At 44.4% G+C, this 15,909-nt stretch overlaps 1 protein-coding gene across 6 annotated transcripts in view; it reads right to left on the bottom strand.

The window, feature by feature from the left end:
- The window catches only part of P4HA1 (prolyl 4-hydroxylase subunit alpha 1), a 346,224-nt gene that overhangs the window by 140,360 nt on the left and 189,955 nt on the right, over window positions 1-15,909 (bottom strand). For 4 of the 6 annotated variants that reach the window (XM_085603803.1, XM_085603810.1, XM_085603804.1 and 1 more), the window contains exon 9: window positions 13,757-13,827. The exons of the other annotated variants lie outside the window; for them this stretch is intronic. In XM_085603803.1, coding sequence (XP_085459929.1) covers window positions 13,757-13,827 — 71 coding nt within the window. The remainder of the gene's footprint in view (window positions 1-13,756; window positions 13,828-15,909) is intronic. 6 annotated transcript variants of the gene reach the window in all.

The following is a 15,909-nucleotide window of genomic DNA, read 5'->3' as shown; positions in this document are numbered from 1 at the left end:
CAAGGATTGTAGTGATGTGCTTTACAACAGGGAAAAGATTTTATGGAAACAAACAGCAAAAAGATTTAAAATCACAAGCTGGTACCAAAGTAGATTTGGAAACATACAGCAAGTAATGTAAAAATAAATAAATAAATAAAAAAGTTTGCAGGAGTGCAAGGGTGAAGGCACAGTACCATTAAGTCAAAGGAAAGGAATGCCAAGCAAATTTAGGAGCCATCTTAGGGGATTGTTAGTTAGATGTATAAAAAAAGACTATTTGGGCAAGGGGAAAAAATTTGTTTTATATTTGATAAGCAAATAATTTTAAAAGAGCAGCTTTATAAAAGTGATAACAACTGAACTGTCTGGAGTTGATGGGGGCAACTAGAATGCAAAAAACTATAATTGGAGAGAAGGTTGATACACAATTTGAAAGGGTCACTGTAGACCTGGATTCAGAGCTTGTTCTTGTTGTTTCAGGTCTTGAGCGCTTCAAAAAAATGCATGGTACCTCTTACCATTGACATCAGTCCCCGTATCAAGAAAAATGGTCTTTGGTTACCTTCTACAGTTAATTGTGTTGACAGATTTACCAACTCAAAAACAAGGCATACAATACACAGTCCATTGTTCTGAACCGAACATTATCTTTCAAACTTAATATGGGTGTTTGTCCAGTTTTCTTTCATTGCAACTGTTCGCAATTGTATGGGAACGTCACTAGAGCTGGAGTTCACGTCCACTCACACACCCATATAGCTCACTTCTCACCGCATATGGTGTAAGCAAGGTAACATCAAAGAATTCAATCAATATACTGGACAAGATGAAAGGTGTCATTGAGGAGACCTACTTCTAAACACCCGCTTGTAGACTGTGCAGATATTTTTTCCAGCTCTTTTAAAACTTTGCACTACTTTAAGATCTTTATTCTCTGAATCAGAAGAAGAAACGTTGGAGGGCAGGGGGCTTCCAGGCGTACCAGCAACTTGGGAAATGGCAGCTCCTCTCATCGTTAAGTCTTCGGCCACAGGCACTGCAAATTGAGAACAGTCTGGGCTGCATGGTTTTGATGAGTCAGACGGCATACAGAGGGGGTCAGGGTATGGTTTGCTGTCATCAGGTAAGTATTTGTTAACTCAAAACTTCCTAAGTGTTCATTTTAAGCATAAATGCCCGCAGCTACAGACAATAACAGTTGTTATTTTCCCTCCCCATAATTATGGTCTCATGCAACAGGCAAAGAACTACAGTGAAGGGAGGGTAATTAAAAGCATTTATTGCCCGAAGTGTAAAGGCTACAAGGAATTCCTTGCATCTTTCACTTGCAGTTGCCACTTTTTATCAGCTTCCTATTGTTCAAAAATATTCTATCACACTTTTCACAATTTCCACAAAGGTTGTCTCACCCTCATTTCTCTGGAAACAAATATACTGTCTAAATATCGGAAAGAGAAATGTTGGTTAATGCATGGGCACTGCCCATTGCACAATATATGTCAAAGCCCTGGCTACCACAGGGGGAACCGACAGAGCTTTATCTTTTGAAAAACTGTGGATCAACTGCTCCTTCGGGTTCTGTGCACCTGCAAAAAGGAGATAGAAGTGTCGGCATTGCACACCCACTGGATTTACACACAGTCATTTCATTTTCAGTTTAAGTAAAAGTGAAAAAAAAGGCAAACACCAGTTGTAGGAAAGTGGGTTTCTGTTGCAGTAACCCCCCCCCACTTTTTGCCAGACTACTGGTGCACTTTTTCTTGGTGTGCCCTGGGTCCCTGCCAATCAGTTTCCCAGGGTCTGTGTTCTTTTCCCAAAACTAACCCAATTGGCATCTCTGGCCACAGGTCAGCCCCTGGTAAATGGTACCACAGGTACCCAGGGCACTGTGACCAGGGAAGACCTCTAAGGGCTGCAGCACTTATCGTGCCACCCTTAGAGGCCCTGTACCCTGACACTCATACACTGCCTTTGGAGGCTGCGTGTCTTGGTGCAGAACAAAGTGAAGAGTCGACATGGCACACATCCTTGTGTGCCATGCCCACAAACCACTGCCCTGGCATACCTCAGTCACCCCTCTAGCTGGTTGCCCTATGCCAGTGGTGAGGGTACAGGTGCATGAGCCCTGTGCCCCTACAGTGCTCAAGTCCATTCATGGGCATTGTAAGTGCAGTGCTGCCATTAAGAGTATACGGTGCTGGGAGTTTGTCATTACGAACTCCACAGCACCATAATGGCTACACTGAAGACTGGTACGTTTGGTATCAAACTTCTCAGCACATTAAACCCACACTGATGCCAGTGTAGGATTTAATGTACAATGCACAACACAGGGCATCTTAGAGATGCCCACTGAAACTCGACCAACTCCTGGTGACCTGACTGAGTGGCTGCTTAGGCTGCAACCACCAGACATGTTTCTGGACCCCTGGGTCTAGAGTTTGCTGCTCTCGGGGGCTTGAAACAATGCACATCCTGGGACGAGGTGCCCAGCCTCCTCCCCCAGGATGAGCAGGGTTCACGAAGGAGAGGCTTCAAAGGCATGCCGCCTTTGCGAGCCTCTCCAGACCATTTGCTGCTTTCAGCAACTGGTCCCCACTGGTTCTACCCCCCACTTTGGGCGGGAGAACCGGCAGGAAAAACAAGTGAGGAAGGGAGGTGTGTGCCCACCTCTGCCAGCACCACCCCTCAGGTGGGGGGGAGGGGGGGGTGAAGTGAAGCACAACCTCGAGTCCCCACAATACTGAGGATGGGGGGACCCAGCCAACCAGGGACAGGCTCCTGCCCCCTTCCCACAGGAGAGTGGCAGAATAGGGGGTGTACCCAGCCCACGGAAGGGATCCATTGGTCCCTGCCCTTTACCTACCCGTAACACCCCTAAATTTAGTATTTATGGGGCACCCTGAACCTTGCTTTCTCAGATTAGAAACCACAAGAAAAGAAGATAAGAAGGACCGAAGAGCCGTGCAGAGCTAACAAGAGGACGACACCCACTGACTTGGCCCCAGCCCTACAGGCCTGTCTCCTCTCGAACCTGCTCCTGCGAAACCCCGGCATGTCCTGCAGCCAGCAACCCCACAAACCCCAGAGGACCTGCCTGCCTTCACTTCAAGGACTATCTCCTGAGAACATCGGACGGGTTTAAACTGCAGCTTCTGGTGCCAGCCAGGAACCGCAAATCCAGCACACTCTGCACTTGCCGACCCTGGCCTGAGCGAACCAACACCAAGAGGATGTCCCCCCGGCGATCCGGACCGGAAATCCGGCGACCTCTGACCTGCCTCAAGCCTCCAGACGACACCTGCAGCCTCAAACCAGAAGACCCCCCTACCGCGACCAGAGCGGGTAAGACAATCTGATGCGAAAAGGCACCCCTGCACCAGACGCCCCAAACCAGCGGTGCCTAGCCAACCCACGACATCCCAACTTGCTCCTCGAAGTAGTGGTCGCACCCAAAAGGTCTTAATCCCCAAGCCTGCAGCCTTTCTTCAAACTGGAGGATCTCCATAGAAAACCACAGGGCACCCGATATCGAAACAGCACTCTGCACCTGGCCGCCTCAGTGCCGCTGAGGGTGCACTTTTGGCGCCTACTTGTTTCCCCCTTTGGCCTGACCTAAACCCTAGGAGCTTTGCTCCCACAGCTGTGTGGCGTGCTAGCCAGCAGCCACCAACCGGACACCCCCTATCCTCTATAGGATAACACTGGGCCTTAACACTCTGCACCCGGCCGCCCTAGTGCCGCTGAGGGTGCAACCACAGTGCTTCACTAACCCTGGGGGACCCCTGAGTCTAACCCCAGAACCTTAACGCCCACGGTCGTTTACTTACCTGCAAACCGATAACCTTTCTTCCATAGAATAACATTGACAATTTTCTTTGAAAAAACAACTAAGTGTAAAGTTTTGAAAACTTGAACTATTCCTTAAAAATCGAAATAACCAAAACGCATTTCTCAACTGTTTTCAGGAAATGTCCCAGTGCTGAATCTAGGCATCCAGCACGGAGTTAGAAAAAGTTTCGTAAAAGTTACTTACCTGCAATTTATGGTAGAAGCCCATTCATTTCAATGTACTGCTCCAAAAAGTTTCGAAGTGTGGAGTTTTGAAATCTGAAAATATTCCTTAAAAATCACACACAAACGCATTTTCTAAACTGTTTTCAGGAAATGTCCCAGTGCTGAATCTAGGTATCCAGCACTGAGTTAGAAAAAGTAACGAACAAGTAACAACTTACCTGCAATTTATTGAAAAAGTCGATTCATTCCAATGTACTTTACCTGCTAAGTGTTGCAATCTGCTACATTATCTGTAAACCAAAACCAGTATAAGTTCTACTGCAATTTTGAACTGTGTTCACACAAGTAATTTATTACTGCAAAGTATTTTTATGCTTACCTTAACCAGGCTTGCTTGGTTCTAAAAATAAAACAGTATATTTTTTATACAAAAACAATTAGCCTAGAGTTCACTTCTCGAGTGTGTGAATTCATTTGCTGACTGAGTGGGTACATCAAATGCTTAACACTGTCCTATGATACTACCGTACTGCTCAACCAAGCTACCACTTTAGAGAGTAAGGTTCTATCTAACTTTAGCCTCTGCCTACCTCTGGGGACTCTTAGACTATACACCCTGTACCTCACTTTGGTGTAGTATATATAGAGCCAGTTTCTTACATCAGTAGGTAGTTATAGTTAGGACCAAAGTTTCCATATGAAAGGTGTGTTTGTTTTAGTTAACTTTGGCGCCACTTGACCAATCCTCACAAAATTTACAAAAACATCCCCTTTCTGGTCAGCTGCTATTTTTAAAGTTTCTGGGTGATCCGTCAAGCGGGGCTGAGAAAAAAGAGGGGTCCCAAAACCCATTTTCCCCATGTTAAGTCTATGGGGATTTTTCATTTTTTGAACACTACTACAGCCCGAACCACTGAACAGAATTACACCAGATTTGGTAGAATGCTGGATGTTGGTCCAGAAAGCGTGCTTTTTGTGATGTGGTGTAAATCCATTCAGTAGTTCAAGAGATATTAAGGTTTAAAAAATATATATATATATGGTAGTCCAAAAACCTACTAAAATTTGATTGGCTGCCAACACTTCAACCAGGAAGTGTTGGCAGACATCTTGGGACCAATATACATGATAGCAACCCCATTGAAATGCACTGTATTAAATGGCAGGTTTGGAGGGTCACAAAACGGAGAACATAAAAACAGTAATAGCAGATTTTAGTTACAAAGTATATCATTTGTTAATGATACCATACTAATTTTAAGAATAGTGGTGTGTTTCTAAGGTGATTTTACATTTTGAAAAAGCCTTCTGCTGGGATTTCATTAATTATGTTTGAGAAAAAACTGCTTCCTCGTGATTTTCCAATAGAGGTTATGGAAGGTGCTCCAGAAGCTAAAATGCAGAGCACATTTTCTGTAAATTCACACTCTCTCAGCCATATGAAAATGAAGTTTGACATTATCAGTAAATCATGTACTTCCAACAGGAGCCACCTGTTAGTTGATTCCCTTGTGTTCTACTGCAGCCTCCCAGAGTGTTCTAAAGAATAACTAGAGCACTGACGGTGTTATGACCAAACGTTGGCACACTTGAAGCCATGTTGATTGAATTAAACTGGTAGAACTTAAAACATTTAATTTAGTAAGGAACAAAATGAGGGCATTAGGGAGCTACATAACAGATAAGTCTCCCAAGATGACCACTAGAGAAAAAAAGAGCCCAAATGTAGCACATATATCACACAAATATAGCCCACGTATAGCCCAATGTCAGAATTGTGCAAAACACTTATTTATTTTTGTTTGCAGTATTATATAGTGCAGACTTTACCCAGAAGTGTTAGAGTGCATTACATGAGCATCATTACTCAAGGACACATTCGTTTTTAGGCATGGAGAGAATGAGTGATTTGTCCAGAATGAAAGGATGTTGAGCTGACGCCGAAACTCGAACCTGGTTCCCCAGTTGCAAAGTCTGCAGCTCTGGCTGGAACGCCACATCCTCTCCCTTAAGTATAATACATAATCAAGGGATCAACTATATAAGAAAAACAAAGATAGCAAATTATTTAAAAGTGCTTTGTCACTATTTGAGAACTCAGAAAATATGTCCTCATTTTAGCCGTTTAGAGCACCTGCTATAATTTCTCTGGGAATAAGACCCTCTCATGGAGGAAGGTGCAGAGGCAATACGTTGACCATGCTGTGCAGGCGGGAGGGGCATTGGCAGCACAACAGACCATGGAGGGAAAGGGAAGCAAGGGCAGCAAACCAACCATGCCGCATAGGCAAAAGAGGTTGTGGCAACATGAAAGACCATTGAGGGCAGAAGGAAGAGGCAGTGGCCTTATAACCATACAAGCCAACAGACCGGATTAAGGGAGTAGACTCCCAATGTTTTTAAGCCCAAAAGGGCTGTAATTAATCTGTCTCCTGCCTAAAAGATCCTCTTTTTCAATGCGAGTCAATGGGGAAAATCATTTCCCTAGGTTTTCTTTTTCAAAATCTCCCTCTTACCAAGTTCAAAATGTTGGCAAAAAAGGTACATTGGATCACAGAGGGCAGGAGGAATGGGGTAGGGACTTGGATAAGAGAGGACAGGAGGAAGATGGGCATGGGCACCAAACTGACCTTTAGGAGCAGGTATCAGGGTTGTAGCAGCACAATACACCACACAGGGCAAATGGGATGGCAGTGCAGCACAACAGACCATGGAAAGCAATAGGTAGGCGATGGGCCATGCACACTGACAACAGAGAGCAGAGGGGAAAGAAGAAGCAAGGGCAGCATGCAGACCATACTGGACAGACCGGAGGGACAGTTGCAGCATAACAGACCATGAAGGGCAGGAAGGAGGGGGCAGGGGCATGACAAAGGACCAGACAAGACAGGAGGGAGGGTATAGTGGTCTGCACATGGAAAACAGAGGCAAGGGGGCAGAGCAGGAGCAACAAGCTCACCATGGAGGGCAGGAGGGATCGGCACTGGAAGCACAACACACCATGGAGGTCAACAGTGAGACTATAATGGCATACGCACAGACATTGGAGGAAAGGTGGGTCAGAGGCAGCAAACTGACTACACAGAGCAGATGGGAGCGGATGTGGCATCACACAAAACCATGCATGGCAAGCAGGAGGGTTACTGGCAGCACAACGTCCATGGCTGGCATGAGGGAGGGGACAGGGGCATGCACAAAGGACCATGGTGGACAGAAGGTAGGGGGCTGGACACACGCAAAAAGAGTGCAGGGGAAGGGGCTTCACAACAGACCACGCAGGGCAGGTAGGAGGAGCAGTTGCAGCAAAACCGTGTGGAGAGCAGAAGAGAGGGGCAGCAAAATGGACCATTGAGGTCAGGAGAGAGGGGGTGGGGCATGGAACTGGTCATGAGTGATGTAATACGTAAGGTCATAAGCAGTGCATTGCGCAGCGTGAGTTATAGTTAGCTTAGCTAACTATCACTGATGAATTTCACTGGTTTTGTGCAAGTGGAACCTTAGCCTAACTAGAACGTCCCTATAACCTTTGGGTTTCTTTCAGTGAAGGAAAAAAAAAAAAAAATTATATATTCACTTAAAAAACCATAGGTTTCACACATGTTCTAGTTATCTGGACATTTCACTCGTAAAAAACCAATGAAATTCCCCCGTTATAGTTACTGCAGGCAACTATAACTCACGCGACCGCAATCCTCTGCTGATGACGTCAGATAGTACATCACAGTATTTAGACACTTATTTACCCATGTCTTCTTCCATTAATCTTTAGCTATACATATATTACAAATATTTACTTTCCCGAAAGACACATATGTCATCAGTGATGTAATAAAAGTTTTTTTTTTTCAGGTTTTACACCGTGCGCGCACCGTGCGCGCTCTGTGGGCACTCGGTGCACTTCGCGCACCGAGCGCCCACGGTTCGCAGTGCGTGCAGGGTGCACGCACCTCGCGATTTAAAAAAAAAAAATAAATAATAATTTTTTTCTCCCTTGGGGGTCCTTGTGTTACCCCCTGACCAAGGCTAGGGGGTCAGGAACTGTCCACTCTGCCCCCTTTTCACGTTCTCCACCTTTGTTTTTCACCCCCTCAGACTGCGAGAGACAAAATGGCGGCCGAAACTTCCTGGTTTCCACCGATTCGAATGTTTACCGACATCTAACAACCAATCAGAATTGCGCTCGCGCACGGCAGGGTGCGCGCACGGTGCGCGCGTATAGATATTGATATGCTTTTAAATGCTATTTTCTCAGGAAATACTGAACAGATTTACACCAGACCTGCAAAAGGCACTTCCTTGACCTTATGGCTACCTCTCTGCCAAATTTCAAGTAATTCTGTTCAGCCGTTCGGGCTGTAGCTGCGTCTAAAGGTCCTATGGAAAAATGCATGAGGAAAACGCGTTTTGGGACCCCCCTTTTTTCTCGGCCCCCACTTGACGAATCACCCCAAGACTTTCAGGGTAGGAGCTGAACGGAGCGCCCCATCAGTTTTGAAAATTTCGCGAGGATCCGTGACCCGGCGCCAAAGTTATTCAAAATAGAATTTTGAGATTTCCTATGGAAACTAGGTTGTAACTATAACTATCTACTGGCGACCGCCAGTAGATATATATATATATATATATACATACACACTCACACACACATATACATATCTATACACATACTCACATATATACACACACATATAAACAAATACATAAATATATATATATATATATATATACACACACACACACGCATATACAAACACGAATGCATTTACACACGCATGACCTAATGGCAGTCACCAGTAGGTCTAGTTAGGACCTAGTTTCCATAGGAAAACTATTTTTGTTTTGCTAATAACACTTTGGCTCAGTTTAACGAATCTTCAGGAAAGTTTAAAAACTACACATTTCACCTGTTGTCTGGAAAGTTTTGAGGTAATTCATGAAGTCGGGGCTGAGAAGGGGGGGGTGTTTAAAGGGAACCCCAAAATATGTTTTCCTCATGCAATTTTCAATAGGAGTTTTAGACACTGCTACAGTCCGAACCGCTGAACGGAATTACAGCAAGTTTGGCAACAAAGCTAGATCTTGGTCCAAAAAGTGCTTTTTTGTAATTTGGTGTATATCAGTTCAGCAGCAGTTTTGGAGTTATTAAAAGATAAAATATTTATGTATATCTAGAGATGTGGATCCACTGCAGAGGATCGACGGTCCCACGCACAAACAGCAATGCCATGATTGGCTGAACGCCACTGGAGAGAAAAGGTGCACCTGTCATTTTGTCAATTGGGACACAGTTCCAGCGGTGGGGGAGGGGGATTTGGGGAATAAAGAATAAATAGGATATAAGGGGTCAGGATAGAGGTATCCTGACTCCATTTGACTGACTCATAAAGGGGTCTGTGAGGGACCCCTCAGGGGAAGAAATAGTGGGAAAACATTGTTTTGCGAGGATCCGCGGATCCACCGTGGCGCTCAGAGTGGCCTGAGTGAATCTGCGGTAGATCCACAGTTCCAGACCGCAATAAAAAAAAAAAACCCACTCTCATACACCGATACAACCACTCCCAAATCCATACACCCACTCACACACCCGTACAGACACTGATACATCCACTCACACAGAAGATTATACACCCACCCATCACACACAAAGGCCCTCACACACCTAGAGACCCAGAAAACCACCCATATACACACTCATACAGCCAAGACCTAGAGACACATTCACACACCCACTCACAAAGCCACATACAAACCCATACAGCCACTTACACGCCCTCTCAGCCACCTACACACACATTCATACAGCAAAGCCACAGACACTCACACACCCATACAGCCACTTATAGAACACTCAGAGACCCACAGTTACTTAAACACCCACCCAGAGACCCAGAAAACCACTCACACATCCATACAGACACTGATACATCGAGTCAGAACTCAGAACCACTCGCACACCCGATCACAGACCAACAGAGGCACTCACACACCCAGTCAGACCCAGAAAAACTCACACACATGTACACACTAATAGAGCCACTCACCTACCCACAGTCAGTGACACACACACTCACAGATCCACACCACTCCCACAGACACACCTACTCAGAGACTCAGAGACCCAAAAAATGCCTCACATCAATTTACAGACCCAGGAACCACTAAAATAGGGGTTCAAAGGCCCACACAGGCACACACACACCCACTTACACACTCATACAGCTAGTGACACACCCACTTAGACCCACACAGCCTCTTACACACCAAGCACAAACTCACACGCACACACCCTTTCAGAGGCCCAGATAACCACTCGCACACCCATACAACCACTCATACACCCACCTACCCATACAACCACTCACAAACCCAAACACCCACTCACCCACCCAGGTTACAGGAATGTTATAGTTAGGCAATAGTATTAAAAAAGCAGAAATTCACTAAACAAACAAACAAAGGTGACAGGGATGTTCTAGTTGGGTTCAGATTTTACAAAAATCATAGAAATTCAGCAGTTCTAGTTTTCTCAAGCAATTAACTCGTGCACTAAGGTAACTATAACTCACACCCTCGCCATGCACTAAAAATTACCCCACATATTACATCACTTATGCCATCTTCTAGGACATCATAGATAATATTGCAACATTTGCAGTGAAATTATTGATGAGAAAACTGTGCATGGTGGGGATGAGAGTTATAGTTACCTTAGGGCACAAGTTATACTTACTTGAAGTAAGTAGAACTGCTGAATTTCTATGTTTTTTTGTGTGTAAAATGTTAACCTAAGTAGATTGTCCCTTTAACCTTTCAGTAACTACATGTAGCGGAAGTGAATCAGTTGGCTTCAAAAGGTTTCAAGAACAATTGGGGAAAAGTGTAAAGCTTTAACAGCAAGGTTGAGAGTACATAAACGAGAAAATGATTAACATAGTGGAAGTGCGCAACAGTAAAAATAAAAAAAATCCCTATTGTCATTAGTTTCCCTTTACACCAACCTTTGGCGTGGTCCAAGCCCTTGCCCCACTTCACCGGATTTGTAAGTTAACACTATCAGGTCGGCTGGTGATGTCATGCAGGAAATGTTCCAACTGCCAGCGCAGTGTGACTGGGTGGTTAGTGTTACCAGGGTTTGACGCACTTATTTCTCAAACTGGGCTTGCACTTGTACTCATCATATTTGCTCACCTCATCCTAGTCTGGACCTGTGACGCAGTGCCAAGATCGCCTCTCTACTCGGAAGATATCACTAAACTGGATAGAATGGTTTTTGTTGTTTTTTTTTTATAACATGCAGCATGCATCAGTTAGTAGCATGAGGCAACCATTACAGCGGGCTGACCTTCAACAAAAATGTGCAGCAGGGTAGCATAAACAATTAAACTCCACAAAAAGATTTTTTTTCAAATCAGCAATCTTACACAGTAAAAATACTGAGTGACTGGAAAAACTGAATATCTGGTTGGAAGGGGCAGTGTAGAGTTAGAAATGTATACCGTAACATTCTAGGTCAGTCTCCAATTCTGAAAGCAAGAGAGGGGCCCGGTCCAGTCTCCTTTGGGTGCAGATGGCCCTGCTACTGGGCTGGTCTTCCCCCAGGTGTGTCGCGCATGGTTGGGTAGCTGTGGTGATAGTATGCATCCTCGCTGTGTTGTGCTTGTGGCAACGCCTTCTCACAAGGAATTCCGGCCACTGTAGTCCCAGCACTCAGCGTCCTGCGCTGCGGATTAGCAGTGGATATTGTATGTGCTCTCGCGGCACTGTTCTGGTGGCCCAGTCTTCACCTTAGCAGGAATTCTGGACCCTGTAGCCCATACATTCAGCATCCTGTACTACGGGGTAGCCGTGGTGATTATATGCGACCTTATGGCCTGTGCTGGCGACACACCCCACCTTCTCCTTGGCAGGAATTCTGGCCACTGTAGTCCGCATGTGTCACCTGTGGGGTAGCGGTGGTGAATATATGTACCCTCGCAGCACTGTGCTGGTGACCCTACCTTCTCGTTGGCAGGAATTCAGGCCCCTGTAGTATATATTTTGAGCATGTAACCTCTTTGCAGCTGGGTTGACGTCTGGGTATGCAATGATAGGGGGATGAGGATTAGGGGTATTTATGGTGTATTGTGACTCCCGGGATAGGAGAGGGCGTAGGTGAGTGTCTGCAGAGGAAAGGAGCATCTTGGGGATATCGGCGTGAGCATCTGGGAAGTGAGCTTCACAGATATGGGGTGAATGTGAGAGATGCCTCACGTGTGAACTTCTGGTCAGAGTGAGGATCTGAGCTTCTGGTGATGGAATAGTCAAGAAAGGTATGCATCAGGATATGACCATCCGGGAATGGTGTGAGCATCTGGGAGGGATATGTAGGGGGTTTGGTAAGGGATGTATGTGTCAGATAGATGACCTGTCAATGCATAAAGGGATGATGTACTTCTGATTTGTTGTTTGGCATGTTCAGGTAGAGGCAATACTAACGACTAGTTGGCTGAAATGGCAAAAGTGCTCAGGATAACAGTTGCTTTTGTGTCATGGTGTGATGTTTCCTATTCCAACCTTCATGTTGGTTGGGTACCATGGAGTTAAATGTTGTGTGTACTGCAGCAGCTGCTTTTATTTCATCACGTTTGCATTCATGTATATTAATTGAATCAATTTAATCAGAAATCCCATACGTGAATTGCAATGGTAGCAAAAGGGAGCGCACAGGATTAAGGAGTTCATAATACACAGTGCAAATTAAAAAGTCTAGAACTCATAATCCAGGAGTGAACTAGTACCTTGATGTAAATAGTACATACATAAAGTGCATATTCCTAACTGATTCTTTTGGGTTCTCACTCGGATATGTACTTTTTCGTACCCTTAGCTGTGAAGAGTATAAACTTTCAAATATGGCTTTGAAATAAAGCATATGAACAGAAATGGGTATATAAATTGCGAAAGTTTAGGTCATGAATGAGAATATAAACTGTCCACTGAGTTATTTAACACAATTGTAGTCAAATAATTTCCAGCACTCGCAAATCCACATTTTTTGCTCTTTATGCACATCACAATTTCAATGTAGTTTTAGTACAATTCGTACATTTACAAAGTTTGTAAAGTGTAGGTAAGCGATGAAGATTATAGACAGAGCATAGTCTTTCAAAGGCTAATAATCGGTTCAGCTGGGTTCCTTTAAGATATAGAACATTGAAAGAGGCTTACGTAAAGAGTTAAAAAGAAAAGTAAAGATTAAATATGCCAAAGGTTTAATACAAAGCTCTAACTCTACATTTTGAAAGGCATTATCTCTTTGCATCAATTCTATGGAACTGGGCATTCATGCAGGTGCTTAAAATTACAAACGTAGAATTCATACTAGCCAAAGTCACCTCTGCACTCATTTGTGGTTTTTAAAACAAGAGCAAAGATCTTTTTACAAAGCAAGAAACGCTCTGTTGTGTTCTAGATAACATAATTTTTTATGTTGTTCTAACTCTTTGATTTCATTTGGGTTTAAAGACACAAAAAAGACTTACAACTTCCGAAATAGCTTATCTTATAAAAATATAAGGCAGGTTTCATACAGAACATTAAAAGAATAGCAGTTGAAAAAGACAAATGTGAAACTCGGCAGTAAAAGCTACATGCATTTATTAACCTACTATAAGATGAGAAACTTTGTTAAGTTTCTTCTTCTTTATAACATGCGAAATGCCAGAAGCAAAATCTCCAGCAGGTATGGAATTGTAGGAGTGGAACATTTCGATCTTACCTTTTGCTAATTCTGTAGTGTGCAGTCTCCAAAACTCCTGTTATGGGATTTGAAATGGTGGCTCGCCTCAGCTGTGAAGCCAACCAATCAGAATAGTTTCATTACATGAAAAAATGCTTACATTTAAATCATCCGACCAATCAGAATCATCTTTGTGGTTAGGAGGAGGAAAGAATTTACAGATGATACACACACCCAGGCATTAAACAAGTTTGATTTTTTTTCCCCACATTGAACTAGACTCAACATTTTAAAAGGCACAAATGGGGGTGGAGGGGGTGGGGGGAAACAAATCACTCCACAGTATGTGCTATGTCTCAATGATCTTTTATTTTAAATCTGGTGAGGTCCCCTTGAATAGATGAGACCTGTGATGCAAATACAGTAGATGCTTGACAATGATATTACATTCAAATTCACTACCTCGCTCGGACCTCTTTCTCCAGTACCTTAGAAAGTAAATTTTACTTACCCTGTAAGCATCTGTTTGTGGCATGTAGTGCTGTAGAGTCACATGCCATCTAGTGTTGGGCCCGGATGTTTCCAAGTGTTTTTTCTTCAAAGAAGTCTTCCGAGTTACGAGGTAATGTGACTCCTCCTCTTGGCGATAATATGCATGGTCATTGGCTCCATTGTTAGATTGTTTTCAAGCACGGCGGGTAAGGATGGAATGTGAAGTGATATATAGAGAGATGTCTATGCATTAGAAGAAAAAGAGATAGTAAAAGATACTGCAACAGCAATAGGCGCCCAGGGAAGAGGATGGGCGCATGTGAATCTAGAGCACTACATGCCACAAACAGATGCTTAGAGGGTAGGCAACATTTTCAGTTCAAGGCATGTGTGTCTGTAGAAACATGCTGTGCATAGACTGTGAAGAAGATGACAACCCTTTCCCTATGTACTTGGAAGAAAGGTTCTTCCAGGGTTAATTCCTGAAGCTCACGGACACACCTGAGTGAGGTGATACCAACTAGAAATGACACCTTCCAAGAGAGGACTTGAAGGGGGAGGTGTGGAGGGGCTAAAATGGGGCACTCATGAGTCAAGTGAGTACAATGTTAAGATTCCATGAGGGCGCCAGTGGGCCCCAGGTAGCAATGACACTTTGGAGACCCTCCATTAAAGCTTTAATTAATTTCCAGTATCCAGAAGAGAGAGATGTGTTGCCTATTTTGAAGGTAGGCAGCCACAGCGGCTAGGTCCAGCCGTATGGAGGTAAACGCTAGCCCCAAAACCTACAAGTGAAGTAAGTAACAAACAATGTACTGTGCTATGGCTTTTACTGGGTCAATATCTTTTGAGTGACAATAGCAGACAAATCTCTTCCACTTAGCTGCGTAGCAGGCACAGGTGGTAGGTCTGCGAGCTTCCGTAAGAATGCTCAGACGTTCAGATGGAAGATTAAGGTATCCAAATTCTATGATCACAAGGTTGAGGGATTGTAAGCCTGATTTCTTCATGGTTCTGCATGAGAAGATCCTACTTGTTGGGGAGCCCCTCGTGCCGAACCAGTGAGTTCGAGCAGACTCGTGAACCAGGGCTGGCGGGGCCCATATGGATGCCACCGGGGTGAGGGACGTCTGCCGAAGTCTCCAAACCACAATTGGAAGTAGAGGAAGAAGAGAAAGTGTAGTCAAATATTGTTCACCTGTTCATTCATAATGAATTGCCGTTGGACTGTAGGTTTGGGAACCTGGAGGTGAAGTTTGGGTATTTGGCATTTTCTGCTGTTGGAAATAGTTCTATCTGTGGGAACCCCCATCTGTGAAAGTAACGGAGGAGGACTTGCAGGTGGAGTTTCCACTGGTGGACTTGTTGCAGCATCCTGCTGAGGTCAGCAAAATAGTTATCCATTCCCGGAAGGTAGTCCGTTAATTTAATTTTGCAACAGAGAGCCCAACGCCAAATGCTCTGGAGCTGTGGAGAGCATGCCCTCCCTTGTCTGGAGGAAATACATGGCTGTCATATTGTCTGTCTGGAAATGCCAACCTTGCCTACCAGGTCTGGTAGGAAAGCCTTGAACTCTGGGTGAATGGCTATAAGTTCCAGGTAGTTGATGTAGAGGCCCAGGTACTTAAATTCCCACTGACCCTGTACAGTCAGATCTTGCAAGTGTTCTCCCCACCCGGAAAGGGAGGCATCCAGTGTAA

This window comes from Triturus cristatus, chromosome 1_2, assembly GCF_964204655.1.
Source record: "Triturus cristatus chromosome 1_2, aTriCri1.1, whole genome shotgun sequence".
Lineage (NCBI taxonomy): Eukaryota > Metazoa > Chordata > Amphibia > Caudata > Salamandridae > Triturus > Triturus cristatus.
Note: the sequence above shows the minus strand (reverse complement) of the source record. Positions and strands in the feature narration are given on the sequence as shown.